Below are 14,069 nucleotides of genomic sequence, written 5' to 3'. Positions count from 1 at the left end.
CCGCGGGATTCTGAACCATGAGTGCAGGCGAAACCTTCAGGACCAGCGAGGCTTTCTAGGCTCAGCCCGTGAGACCCCATATCCCCTAAACTAGATTCGGACCCCCTCAGCGTGACACGCGCGCGCGCGCTCACACGCACACACCCCGTCACCTCAGCTTCTCGGGAACTCCAAGCGCGCTTTGGCTGAGTGAGGTCCCAAATGCACTTGTGCGGAACCAACCCACCCTCTGCCTGAGGAACCTGGGTAGCTCGCTTAGTCAGAGAGACTACGTTTCCAGACAGGAAACCTGGACTCTCAGCGTGGAGACTCTCCTAAGCCCCAAAGACCCCAAACGCCCTCAGTCTCGAGGACCTGTCTGTCACTCCAGATAGGCTTCCAGAGATCCTAAATGCTCTCGTCCGGCAGGACCCTAAATACCTCCGACGTGACAAATCCCAGCTCTTCATGACATAATATTCGTCAAATCTTGTCAGTCTGCGAGTCTCCAAACCTTATTTCACAGCCTGAAAGACTCCTCTAGCCTACAAACCCAATTCCTTCAATCTGATGCACCCCAATCCTCAGCCCGAGGTTCCCTAAATTAAAATCTCAGCCAGAGCGTTCCTACATTTTCACCAGAGGGACTTCAATCCCTTGTACTCGGGATTCCCGAATCCATTTACCTGTAAACATCTTTCAGACCCTGACTGACTCCTTGGTCCAGATGAAGAGCAAGTGGGAACGGGGGCAGGGGGAACCCCGGTTGGCGGGAGGAATCTTCCTTCCTTGCTGTCGCAGGTCCTGACCCGGATGGAGGGTCGGTGCCTCGGTTTAGGGCTCAGTCCAGAATCCTTGCTCCTGCGCCAGAGTACTAGACCTCGGAGTCCGAAGAAGGCGCCTGTGTTGGCTGCATGGATTCCCAGCCCCCAGCTCCTTCCCATGTGCTGGTGGGCATCTCTGCTAGCCTAAGGCCCTTAATTGCCTCTTCATCCATAGGACCCTGGACCTCTCCAGTGAAATGTCCTGCACCATGAACATCAACAAGCTGGAAGAAAATAGTCCTGAAGGAGATACAGGGAAATTCGAGTGGAAACCCAAGGTAGTACGAAGTTATCCTAGAGTCAGGAGGATCGTGGGGTGGGCAGAGGCAAACAGCCTTGAGTACCATAGACTCTTGGTCTACACTACCATTTTGATCTTCCTATGACAAGATGGTGGGTCCCGATATGTGAGAGAGAGAGGAAAGGCTCATTAGCAACTGCTCTGTCAGCATGAACATCCAGTGTTTGCTTAAAGAAGGTTCTGGGAATGGGAGGATAACCTTGGTCACTGAGACCACATTCCAGGGTCCCAAGCCCAGCCCAGCATGTTCCGTTTTTTGTTTTTATTTTTTTCCTCCAGGTCAAAGATGAATTCAAAGACATTTCCATATACTTCTCCAAAGAAGAATGGGCGGAGATGGGAGAGTGGGAGAAAATTCGCTATAGAAATGTGAAAAGGAACTATAAAATGCTGATTTCAATAGGTAACAAGAAGTCTTCAGTTGAACCAGTCTAGATTAAAAAAATAAAGTCTCAGTTCCCATGTTCCCATGTTATGTTAGGGTCTTCCCAGGTATCTACAATGGTACAGTTCCCAATGGAGACAAGTTTAGAGGAAACGTGTGTGTGTGTGTCTATGTGTGTCCAGGACTAAATGTTAACACTGGCCCTGTAGAGATCTCATCTCCACACCCAGAGCCTACTTGGCCTTGTGATACATTTGTTCCATCCTCTAGGACCTTTTTAAGAGGAACATTTTGCTGCTTTTCAGGTCTCAGAGCCCCTAGACCAGCTTTCATGTGTTACCAAAGGCAAACAATGAAGCCTCAGATAAATGACAGTGAGGATTCTGATGAAGAGTGGACACCTAAGCAGCAAGGTGAGGAGAGGCTAGGAGAGTTTAGAAGTGAGGTGAGGGGGCAGGAGGATTTAGAAGTACCCATCGGAAACCAACCCAGATTTAGGTTCCAAAAATGTCTCAGAATTAACTTCTGAAAACTGGGTGTTTTCAGAATCAAGGGTCAGCAAACAAACAAGATGCAATGCAAAATTAATAGTAAGAATCTATTCCTGTACATTTTAAAATATGTGAAAACTATATACTATTTATAAATATAATAAATATGAAATATATCCAAATCTGGGCATGAACAAGAAATATCAAACCCAAAGTAGCTAGGATAAGCACCTTACCTGGTCTGTAGCCTGCCTGCTCATTATTAATCATGTAAATATGACCATGGTTGTGCAAATGTCTCTTCAAGATCTTAGTTTCACTTTTTATATGTACATAAAGAAATCTAAATCATAAAGTAATTCTATTTTAATTTTTTTTTTTGAGACAGGGTTTCTCTGTGTAGCCCTGGCTACCCTGGAACTCACTCTGTAGACCAGGCTGGCCTTGAACTCAGAAATCCACCTGCCTCTGCCCCACAAGTGCTGGGATTAAAGGCATGGGCCACCACGCCCAGCTCTATTTTAATTTTTGAGGGACTTACTATTTCTGGTAGCTGTGCCATTTTATATTCCCATCAAAGGTGGTCATTCAAGCATTCCAATTTGTCCTTATCCTTGCCATTACTTATGATATATCACTACTGGGATTTTAATTTTCATTTCCCTGATAATTAATTGTGTTGAACACCTTTTTCTATGCTTGTTGGCCACTTAAATATCTGGAGAAATGTGTGCTCATTGCATTAATTAGGTAGCTAAAGAGCTGTCAACAAAATATCATGTGCTAAATTTTTAAGCAGAAATATATTTCTTACAGTTCTAGAGGCTAGAAATCCAAAATGGGAGTGCTGCCTTGTCAGGTTTCAACAATGGCTTCTCCTTTGTGTATAAGAGATCTCCACTGTGTATTCACATGAACTATGTGTGTTCATGTGTAGAACACATTTAGCCTTTCATAGGATCTCTACCTATGAAAGAACTAATTCAATTATGGGGCCACAGTCTTCAGGTGTCATCTTGTTCTGATTAGCTTCTAATAGCTTCATCTCCAAATATGTTAGGAAATAGAACTTGAATACAAAAATATAAGTTGATTTGATAAAAATGAACTTGAGTCTAATCACCTATTTTTGACTTTATATTGATGTTGTGGTTGTTGAGTATTCTAGATACCAACCCCTTATTATATATACACTTGCAGATACTTTCTTCTATTATTTAGGTTACCCTTTTCATTCCATTGTTTTGTTTGATGTTTTTAAAATTAATGTAATCCTACTTCTCTGTTTTTGCTTTTTTTTTTTTTTTTTTTTTTTTTTTTTTTTTTTTTGGTTTTTCCAGACAGGGTCTCTCTGTATAACCCTGGCTGTCCTGGGGACCTCGAAATCTGCCTGACTCTGCCTCCTGAGTGCTGGGATTAAAGGCATTCGCCACCACTGCCCGGCAGTTTTTGCTTAATTTTTTGGTGTTATACCAAGAAAATTAATTATGTTTGCAATGTTATGCAGATTTTAGTCTATCTTTCTTCTAATGGTTTCATAGTTACATGTCTTGGATATAACAACTTAAAACATGTTGTTATCTTAGATTTTGTTCTTTTTCAAGATTCTCTTGGCTATTCTGATTCCCTTAAGATCCTATATTAATCTATATCCTATATTAATCCTTTATTAATTATTTTTAATGCAGCAAAACACAGCATTGGCATTTTGATAGGGAACATGTTTAATCTATACGTCATTTGAGGTAATATAAGCTTTTATAACTTTGTCTTATAAACCAGGAACAAATCTTTTACATCCTTTACTTTCCTACTAAATATTTTATTATTTTAATCATTGTAGATGTGATTTTTTTTTAATTTCCTTCCTGGATTGTTTATTGTGGGTGTATAAAAACACAACTGGAGCTAGAGAGATGGCTCAGTGGTTAAGAGCACTGGTTGCTCTTCCAAAGGTCCTGAGTTCAATTCCCAGCATCCACCTGGTGGCTCACAACCATCTGTAATGGGATCTGATGCCCTCTTCAGCTCCAAGACACCTCTCATAAAAAAAAAAAAAAAAAAAAAAAAAAAAAAAAAACAACTGATTTTTTTTAACTTTAAAAAAATTATTTATGCCGGGCGTGGTGGCTCATGCCTTTAATCCCAGCACTTGGGAGGCAGAGGCAGGCGGATTTCTGAGTTCAAGGCCAGCCTGGTCTACAAAGTGAGTTCCAGGACAGCCAGAGCTACACAGAGAAACCCTGTCTCAACACCCCCCCAATTATTTATTTATTTATTTATTTTTTTATGTATATGAGTACACTGTAGCTGTACAGATGGTTGTGATCCTTCATAAGGTTGTTGGGAATTGAATTTAGGACTTCTGATTGCTCTGGTCAACCCTGCTCGCTCAGTCCATGCTCTCTCAGGCCCAAAGATTTATTATTATTATAAATAAGTACACTGTAGCTGTCTTTAGACGCACCAGAAGAGGGCATCTGATCTCACTACAGGTGGTTATAAGCCGCCATGTGGTTGCTGGGATTTGAACATAGAATCTTCAGAAGAGCAGTCAGCACTCTTACCCGCTGAGCCATCTTGCCAGCCCCACAACTGATTTTTAAAATTAATTTTATATCCTGCAATTTTTAGTGTAATCTTTTTATTTATTTTGTATTATTTATTTATTTGTTTGTTTGTTTTTGGTTTTTCTAGACAGGGTTTCTCTGTGTAGCCCTGGCTGTCCTGGAACTCACACTGTAAACCAGGCTGGCCTCGAACTCAGAAATTCACCTGCCTCTGCCTCTGCCTCCCAAGTGCTGGGATTAAAGGTGTGCACCAACACGCCCAGCTCTTTTAGTGGAATCTTAAAGGATTTCTGTGTATAAGACAATGTAATTTGTAAAAAGAATAATTTATTTCTTTATTTCCAAATTATATGATTTGTATGTGTATGTATGTGTGTGTATGTATATATATATGCCTACTTATTCTAACCAGGGCTTCTGGTATTATGTTGAGTAGAAATAGCAAGAATGAGAATCCTTGCATGTCTCTTGTGATCCTAGAGGAAAGAATTCCAATATTTCACTATTAAAACTGACACTGAAAATGACCTCTTACCGAATGACCTTTTTGTGTGTACATAATATCTCCTTGTTCCTGTTTTATTCAGTGTTTTCTTTGTCACAGGCTGATTTACTTATTTACTTAAAAATAAATGTATTGGATATCTTATAAACATAAAACAAAGATAAGATGAGTTTTGTCTAATTGGATAAGCTTAAATAAAAACACCAATGTCCCCCAATAGAATGATAGGGTTAATAATATTTTAGAGTTAATTTCCGGTGGGGGGAGGGTGTAGGGACCTTCGGGATAGCATTTGAAATGTAAATGAAGAAAATATCTAATAAAAAATATATATAAGAAATAATTTCCGTATCACTCTTGGGTCATCCTTGAAGTCTTCACTCAGTTATCCAGAATTCTCTGTTCCTGGTGAGAATCCCAAGTGTAAAACTATATACCAACCCAAACCCTGATTTCCTATCCCTTTCAGTCAGTCCTCCTTGGGTGCCTTTCCGGGTGAAGCACAGTAAACAGCAGAAGGTAAGTGCTTTCCAAATCCTACAGACAAGGAAACCTTCCTCATAGATCCAAACACAGGTAAGGAAAGGGGAAGGCTTAGAGTACCCTGGGAATTGCTACCTTCCCGGTCTCGTCTACACAGTGTCTCTCAGCCTCCCTGTCATTTAAATTAATAAGAACATCACTCACTTGAGTGTTCCTGCCTCAGTTTTTTTCCTGCTATGTCAAAGTGAGAAATTCACTAATGTACTCTAAGGATAGTTTACAAATACACAGAGGATTTTACTTTGAATGGCACACATAAAGGAGATATGATCCTCTCCTTCATAAAGACTCATTCTGATAAGAAACAACAACTCTGTCACTTAGAAGACTCAAGTTTAATAGCAAGGGATCCACAAATGAGACATGACTTAATCAGGCATGGTAGTGCTTGCCTGTAATTACATGAGAAGCAGAGTCCCAAGGAATACTGTGAGTTTGAGGCCAGCCTAGTCTACTTAAGGAGTTCCAGGTCTACCACAGGTATACAATGATATAATGAGTTTTGGAATGGGAAAAAGAGAAGGATGTAAGCGTTCATATAGGCAAATAATTTCCATTGAAATATCATCTGTGGGAAAGACTATGAGAGAAGCTAGTAATCTCACATTAGTATTATATTCAGCTGTGGGTATTGTAAATAGAATTATTATGTGTGGGTGGTTGGAGAGAGGACTCAGTGGTTAATAGCATTTCTTGTTCTTCCAAAGGTCCTGAGCTGTACAGTTCAAAACTACCCTTTAACTCCAACTCCAAGAGATTGAATGCCCTTGTTTTACTCTGACAGAACCTGTGCACCACCCCCTCACACACACACACACACACACACACACACACACACACACACACACACAAATAGAAATGAAAATAAATCTTTTAAAAATGAACAATTAGCATGTATACAAACTTATGAATGAAAAAATTATTGAATTTTCTGGAAAAATTAGTACTAGAATTAGTTAATCTAATTCCAAAGTCATCCTAAGCATTATGCTCAGACCTATAGTTTAAGCACTTGAAAGGCTGAGGTAGGAGGAATCCTGTGAGTTTGAGGCCAGCCTCTATCATGAGATCCCATCTCAAACAAGCAACCTAATTCTAGAATCAACTATTTCCAGAATGCCAATTTACAATTTTATCATCACTTCATTAGTTGTAGAGGTACATTTCTGCCGCCATCTCTTCATTTTCTTCCCAGAGATACTGTTCTGCTCTCACTTCCTTTTACAGATGTGTTTTATCAGCTTTGTTTTCTACATTTCTCATCTGATCAATATTTCCTACTTTACAGATATACCCTCTTTCTCTCTGTAAGCCTTATCTTCTTCATTGCAAACTTTGTTGACCTTCCAGCTAGCCTTCCCAAATATCCATCTCCCTCAAGCCTGAAAGAAGCCTGAAGGGAGAAAGCCTAGCAGATGGCCTCTTGCCCTGGATTCATTAAGTTCTTCCTTGTCTCTTCCTTATTCAGATACTCTACACATTAACTAAAGTCACAGGTGAAGTTTTATAAAAAGTCTTAAAGAACTACTTGAAATGCCTGTTTTGTTTTGTTTTGTTTTGTTTTTAATATGTGACTCTAATTAAAGGAATCATCTAGAATGCCATTTAGTGGTGAATCTAATGTGAAGGAAGGGTCTGGAATAGAAAATTTGCTGAATACAAGTGGCTCAGAACACGCCCAGAAACCAGTGTCCTCCCTTGAAGAAGGAAATACCTCCGGACAGCACTCTGGGAAAAAACTGAGTAAGAGTAAATAACCTGGGAACTTTAATCCCTCTCGGAAGGCTAATGAGAATGGCCTGGAATGGTCAGTGTAGTGACTTCAGAAAGTTCTGAACTTGGTCTTGTCTAAGCTGTGGCATTGACAGTGGGCATGCTATTAAGTAATATGTCAGAACACCTACTTTAAATGCATAAACTTGGGTTGTTACTCACATGGAGGTACTGGGACTTGGGCAATCTTACAAACTCTGCAACCTTGTGAACGTTAATATGTGGAAATAATAAGGATATGGTAGGTAGCTCTAATGTTGCTTTTTTTTGTTGTTGTTTTTTGTTTTTTGAGACAGGTTTTCTCTGTATAGCCCTGGCTGACCTGGAACTCACTTTGTAGACCAGGCTGCCTTGAACTCAGAAATCCACCTGCCCCTGCCTCCAGAGTGCTGGGATTAAAGACGTGCACCACCACGCCCGGCCTCTCATGTTGTTTTCAAACAGCCAGTGAAGCATAAAGCAACTGATCCAATAAATCTCTGTGGCAATAGAAACCAAATACTCTCAATGCTGTTTGCCCAGGTCTTTGTTCAATGCCTAATTGCAGTGGACCCTTAATTACTATTTTATAAATGAATCAACATGTGAACGAACCATTTTTAAATAGAAAATGTGAGCAAGTAGAAATTAAACCTGAAGAGTCAGAAATTAAAATTAAATTAGATATCTGTTGTCAGTTTAATATGGGATCTTAGCTTCTTTTTTTTTTTTTAGATTTATTTATTTATTATATGTAAGTACACTGTTGCTGTCTTCAGACATACCAGAAGAGGGAGTCAGATCTCATTACGGATGGTTGTGAGCCACCATGTGGTTGCTGGGACTTGAACTCAGGACCTTTGGAAGAGCAGTCAGTGCTCTTACCCGTTGAGCCATCTCACCAGATCTTAGCTTCTTTAAACAAAAAGTTCAAAGGAACGCATATGGCAGTAAATTTCACATTTTCTTTTAAAACATTTTAAAGTAAATTTTTTTAGGTTTTTGTTTGTTTGTTTGGTTGGTTGGTTTTTTTCAAGACAGGGTTTCTCTGTGTAGCCCTGGCTATCCTGGAACTCACTCTGTAGACCAGGCTGGCCTCAAACTCAGAAATCTGCCTGCCTCTGCCTCCCGAGTGCTGGGATTAAAGGCGTGTGCCACCACGCCCAGCAATTTTTTAGTTTTTTAAAGATTTATTTTTATATGTATATGAATGTCTGCCTCCATGTATGTGTGTGTACCATGTGCATGCCTGATGCCTGCAGAGATGGGATGAGAGTATTTGATTAGCTAGAACTTACAGATGGTTTAGAGCCATGGTGTGAGTGCTAGGAACCAAACCCAGGTCCTCTAAACATACACTTTAACTGCTGGGCTATATTCCCAGGCCCAGATTTTAGATTTTATGAAGAAATGGGGATAAATGCTTGAGATTCACACACTTTAAGTCACCTTTGTTCTCCACTCCAGAATTTAGGAAAAAGAACGTTGAAGTGAAAATGTACAGGCTTCGAGAGAGAAAGGGCCTTGCATATGAGGAGGTCAGCGAGCCTCAGGATGATGACTATCTCTGTAAGTGTCCATCAAGGCCATCTGATGTAGAAGGTAGGAATGCCTTAGTCTAGTGATTCATTTGATCATGTGGAACCTTGATCATGTCTACTCTAGTGACTTTGGGTGCAGATTATGAGAGTGACAAGAGTGCTTTGCTCTTTCTGAAGACCTTTAGATCTGGGGATGTTCACATACCTTTCCCAATCCCTGCTGTTTTTACCTTAGATTGTGAGAAGTGCCAGAATTTCTTCATCGACAGTTGTCCCAACCATGGGCCTCCTTTATTTGTAAAAGACAGTATGGTGGACAGGGGGCATCCCAACCACTCAGTCCTCAGTCTGCCCCCTGGGCTAAGAATTAGTCCATCGGGCATCCCTGAAGCTGGACTTGGAGTCTGGAATGAAGCATCTGATCTACCAGTCGGTCTGCACTTTGGCCCCTATGAGGGTCAGATCACAGAGGATGAAGAGGCAGCCAACAGTGGTTACTCCTGGCTGGTGAGAAATGTCTCCTTTTCCTTCATCTTCTGTCTCCCCACATCCTTTCTGTATTTCTGGTGTGACAAAGTAGAATATGGACAAGGACAACAGTGTACTGAATGGTCTTTGTTCAACATGGAAGTCCTGCTTCAAGGTCTGAAGGTGAGTGGGGTGGAATGGTACAGAGACAAAGAAAACACATGTGTACATAATGACTCAAAAGCCTCATGTGCGGTCGCTGTGAGTGGCTGAGTTCATAGCTCAGCACTGGTGAGTGTGAGGTGGCATGATTTCATTGTCATCCTGGAGCTTTAATGTATTTCTTTCTGACACTCAGATTACCAAGGGAAGAAACTGCTATGAGTATGTGGATGGACAGGATGAGTCCCAAGCCAACTGGATGAGGTAAGACCACTAGGTTCCAAGAAAGACTGTCACTCATAAGACATGACTCCTTCAATGGTTCCCATATGCTCTGCTCATTTTTTTTCTCTGCAAAGTACTTCTTTTATATTATGGAAATTAAGGAAAAATAAACTAACATTATCATTAGCTTTTATCAAAGCACAAATCTACTCAGCAAAATTGGAATACTGAGGGAAACCCTTAAGGAGCCTATATTCACTGAAAACACTGGGCTTACAATTTATTCAATATTTATGAAACATTTATTTTGAGTCCTAGTTCAGAAAATAGATCTTATTACTTGAGCAGATCATACAACTTGTGTCCTTACAAGAGGCATGTTACAGATATTTTATTAAAAGAAAGTTTGACTAAAAGTCTCATATATTTTGAGAAGTACACAGTGCTAAAACAACCTACAACAGAGGACCTTTGGTCTGTGAGGGCAGGAAATTTCCTTAGCTTCAGAAATAACCATACTGGATTCTGGAAGGATGAAGGTTTGGATGCTGTGTACTCTAGCCATTTTCTATGAGGATTAACTTAAATTTCTTATCCTCCTGATCTCATTTCTTGATTATAGGCAGGCACCATACCCAATATTATGTGGTGCTGGCAATGGAGTCCAGGCTTCTGTATACAGAGGTGAAGCCTTCCAACCCAGCTTTATCTTCAGCCTTATCTTTTGTGTTGTCTTGCTAAGAGATCTCTTAAGCTTTTATGGTAGCCTGGGCAGGTAATGAGAAGAACTTTCAAACAAAGTTGGGATCAGTGTAGGATGAAATATACTATTCTAGAAGCAGAGTGTATGAAAAGTACCAAGCTCTAAGGTATGCATGGGCAGATTTATAGTTTAGAGAAACAAGAAGTCATTTTTTTGTCACTAGTAAAGATAGAAGACTGAAATAGAGCTTTGAAAACTGGGCTCTTGGGGAAAGAGAGGCCTTTGGGATAGATGAACAGGGCTTGGAGCTAGGATATCCGTATGTTATGGATATCCTAGGGACATCTAAGGGACAGATGAGAACAGAAGGTTCTTTGAAATGTGGAAGGGGGGGTTGGAAACATCAATCATGGGGGCACTGGACACCAGTAAGGGGCTAGTGCAGACATGGGGCTGCCTGCCTGATATTTTCTTCCTTTTCCTTCCACTCTAGGTATGTGAACTGTGCCCGGGATGATGAAGAGCAGAACCTGGTAGCCTTTCAATATCACAGGAAGATCTTCTATCGAACCTGCCGGGTTATCAGACCAGGTTGTGAGCTTCTGGTCTGGTATGGGGATGAGTACGGCCAGGAACTGGGCATTAAGTGGGGAAGCAAGATGAAGAAAGGATTCACAGCAGGAAGAGGTGGGCACTATTATGATTCCTTAAAAAAGAAAGAGAAGAGGGAATTCTCCTTGAGAATTTTCATTTTCTTTTTTTTTAAATTTTTAATATTTTTTATTACATATTTTCCTCAATTACATTTCCAATGCTATCCCAAAAGTCCCCCATAGCGCCCCCCACTTCCCTACCCACCCATTCCCATTCTTTTGGCCCTGGCATTCCCCTATATTGGGGCATATAAAGTTTGCAAGTCCAATGGGCCTCTCTTTCCATTGATGGCCGACTAGGCCATCTTTCGATACATATGCAGCTAGAGACAAGAGCTCCGGGGTACTGGTTAGTTCATCATGTTGTTCCAACTATAGGGTTGCAGATCCCTTTAGCTCCTTGGGTACTTTCTCTAGCTTCTCCATGAGAATTTTCATTTTCTAACTCCTTTTAAAAAATGATTTCTGGTAAATAAAAATGTTTAAATTCATTAGGGAAAAATGAAAATAACAAGCATTTCTATAGGAGTACAATGTCAAGTGCCAAAGCTTACCATATTAACTGCATAAAAATAAGCATCGAGAGCATTCAAAAATCATCCTACTAATAGGGAAAGGAAGAAAAATGAGAGCGAGGGTGAAGCAAGAAAATGGACCATGAATAGGAACCCTCAAAGGCATTTTTAGAGCTAGGATTTCGCACCAAGGAACAGACACAATACTGGCCAGGAATGAGACCCTGGATGCAACTGAAAGCTACTCATAAATGGGATAAATGAAAAACAAATCAAAACCCTAGATTGCTTAATCCAGATACTACTGCCCTGCCCCATCCCACTCCAGGTTCAGACTGAGTGTGAGTCAAACACAGGTAAGAGCTATTGTGGTGGCTATTATTGGTTGTCAGCTTAACTGTAGCTGGAACAAACTACAATCCAGAAATGCAGGGCATACATGTGAGTTTTTTCTGCTTGGTTTGAAGTGGGTGAATTCACTTCTAATGCAGAAGTTTGAGTTAGAAAGACACAAACCTTTGATCCAGATCTTAAGGCTGGAAGACACAGGCCTTTAATTGGGATGTTGAGGTGGGAAGACATATGATATGCCTTGAATCCAAATCTTGTAGAGGGAAGACATATCTTTAATGTAGATGATATATATATATATATATATATATATATATATATTTTTTTTTTTTTTTTGCTGGAAGTCTATGTAAGGACATAGAAGAAGGACGCTTTTGCTCTTTGCTTGCTTGCTCTCACCTTGCTAGAACATCCATTACCTCATTGGCATTGGAGCCAACTTCTTTGGGATTCTAGCATATACAGAAGACCAGCTGAGACACCCAGGCTTGTGGGACTGAACAACTACTAGATTCTTGAACTTCCCATTCCCAGCCAGCCATTGTTAGATTAGCTGGATTGCAGCCTAGAAGTCATTCCAATAAATTTATATATGCACATAAATTATATATGTGTATATTTACATATGTATACATATATATGCATGCATCTATCTATACACACACACATATATATGTGTGTATATATATATGTATGTATGTGTATATATATATATATATATATATATATATATATATATATAGAGAGAGAGAGAGAGAGAGAGAGAGAGAGAGAGAGAAATTAATTTATTCCATAAGTTCTGTGACTCTAGAGTAACCTGACTACTAATACAACTATAGACTTTTAGAACTGTTTACCCTGTCAGGAAAATATTTTGTTCATAGAATAGACTTGTTGACATGAAAAGTAGTATGTCAAAGGAGAACTTATGGAGGCTATATTTTCAAATGATCAACAGAATTTCATACTTCACAGCCTCCTTGTGGGCAATTCTGACATGGGGCAATTCTACCCAGTGGTTGTCAAGCAGCCCTGTTCTGTTCCTGGCAATAAAACTGGTGGTTCTCTCAGTACCTCTTTCTACAAATCTTAATGCTACAAACACTTCTGGGAAGATACACTGAAAAATCCTCTTCCTTAAAACCATTTAGAAGCAGAGATTCTGTCCATTCACAATGAGACCACGTAGGACATACAGGGTGAGTTGCCAGTGTGTGCACCCTTGGGTGGTGCCCCCAGTACTCTGCCTCGACTGCCTCAGCATCAAGAGGAAGCCCTTCTCAGTTACATCTCTATTTCGTGTGATGGTCTTTATGTAGGATGTGGTGAAAATGTGGATCAAGCAATCTCCAACTTTTGCCTACCCACCAACATAAAAACTTTATAAAGATATTAAAACTGGGCGAATTCAAGGCCAATCTGGCTAACTTAGCAAGACATTCAAGGTTATGAGTGTAGCTCAGTTGCCTGGCATGTGCAAGGCCCCTACCTCTCACTCACAAAGAAAAAAAGAATCAAAACTGGGCCAGAGATATAGTTCTGTGGTAGATAACTGCCTAGCATGCACAAGACCCTGACTTCCATAACCAGAAGCACAAATTAAAGGGAAGACAAGAGAAAGAGAGGGAAAGAAGAAAGGGGAAAAGAAATGGGCAGGAGAGTCAATGCTTACATATTTTAATAATATATAAAGCCCAGAAAGATTTACCACAAACATCCAGACTTTGCCCTGGTGAACCCTTTCTGGACAACAATGAAACAGATCTTCATAGATGATGGATTGATTGTACATAGAGAGGTACTGACCAGAATTAGGTTTGACATGATAAATTAAAAGATTAATAATATTTTGTATACTAATGCTGGAAATTAATACAGTAACAATCAGTCCTTAACCAGCTTTCTCCCAAATAACTGCACAGAGAACTGTTAATATTTTAAAGCCTTAGGCCTTAGCTGGGCAGACTCTCAACTAGTTCATGTAAGTTAACCCCATCCAGCCACCTGGCTAGCTACAGCTATACCTTATAGACCCATAGTCATGTTTGTCTCCTCTCATATCTCCTGGCAAAACAAAAGCTTCTTCTTCTTCTTCTTCTTT

The 14,069-nt window shown here is 40.2% G+C and overlaps 1 protein-coding gene across 1 annotated transcript in view; it reads left to right on the top strand.

The window, feature by feature from the left end:
• The window catches only part of LOC110312704 (histone-lysine N-methyltransferase PRDM9), a 20,267-nt gene continuing 6,198 nt past the window's right edge, over positions 1-14,069 (top strand). Inside the window, exons 1-10 of the mRNA XM_029471390.1 lie at positions 1-68; positions 979-1,081; positions 1,384-1,507; positions 1,795-1,902; positions 5,525-5,574; positions 7,185-7,341; positions 8,818-8,919; positions 9,127-9,398; positions 9,718-9,785; positions 10,943-11,136. Coding sequence (XP_029327250.1) covers positions 1,001-1,081; positions 1,384-1,507; positions 1,795-1,902; positions 5,525-5,574; positions 7,185-7,341; positions 8,818-8,919; positions 9,127-9,398; positions 9,718-9,785; positions 10,943-11,136 — 1,156 coding nt within the window. The 5' untranslated portion in view covers positions 1-68; positions 979-1,000. The remainder of the gene's footprint in view (positions 69-978; positions 1,082-1,383; positions 1,508-1,794; positions 1,903-5,524; positions 5,575-7,184; positions 7,342-8,817; positions 8,920-9,126; positions 9,399-9,717; positions 9,786-10,942; positions 11,137-14,069) is intronic.

This window comes from Mus caroli, chromosome 17, assembly GCF_900094665.2.
Source record: "Mus caroli chromosome 17, CAROLI_EIJ_v1.1, whole genome shotgun sequence".
In the NCBI taxonomy this organism is placed as follows: domain Eukaryota; kingdom Metazoa; phylum Chordata; class Mammalia; order Rodentia; family Muridae; genus Mus; species Mus caroli.
Note: the sequence above shows the minus strand (reverse complement) of the source record. Positions and strands in the feature narration are given on the sequence as shown.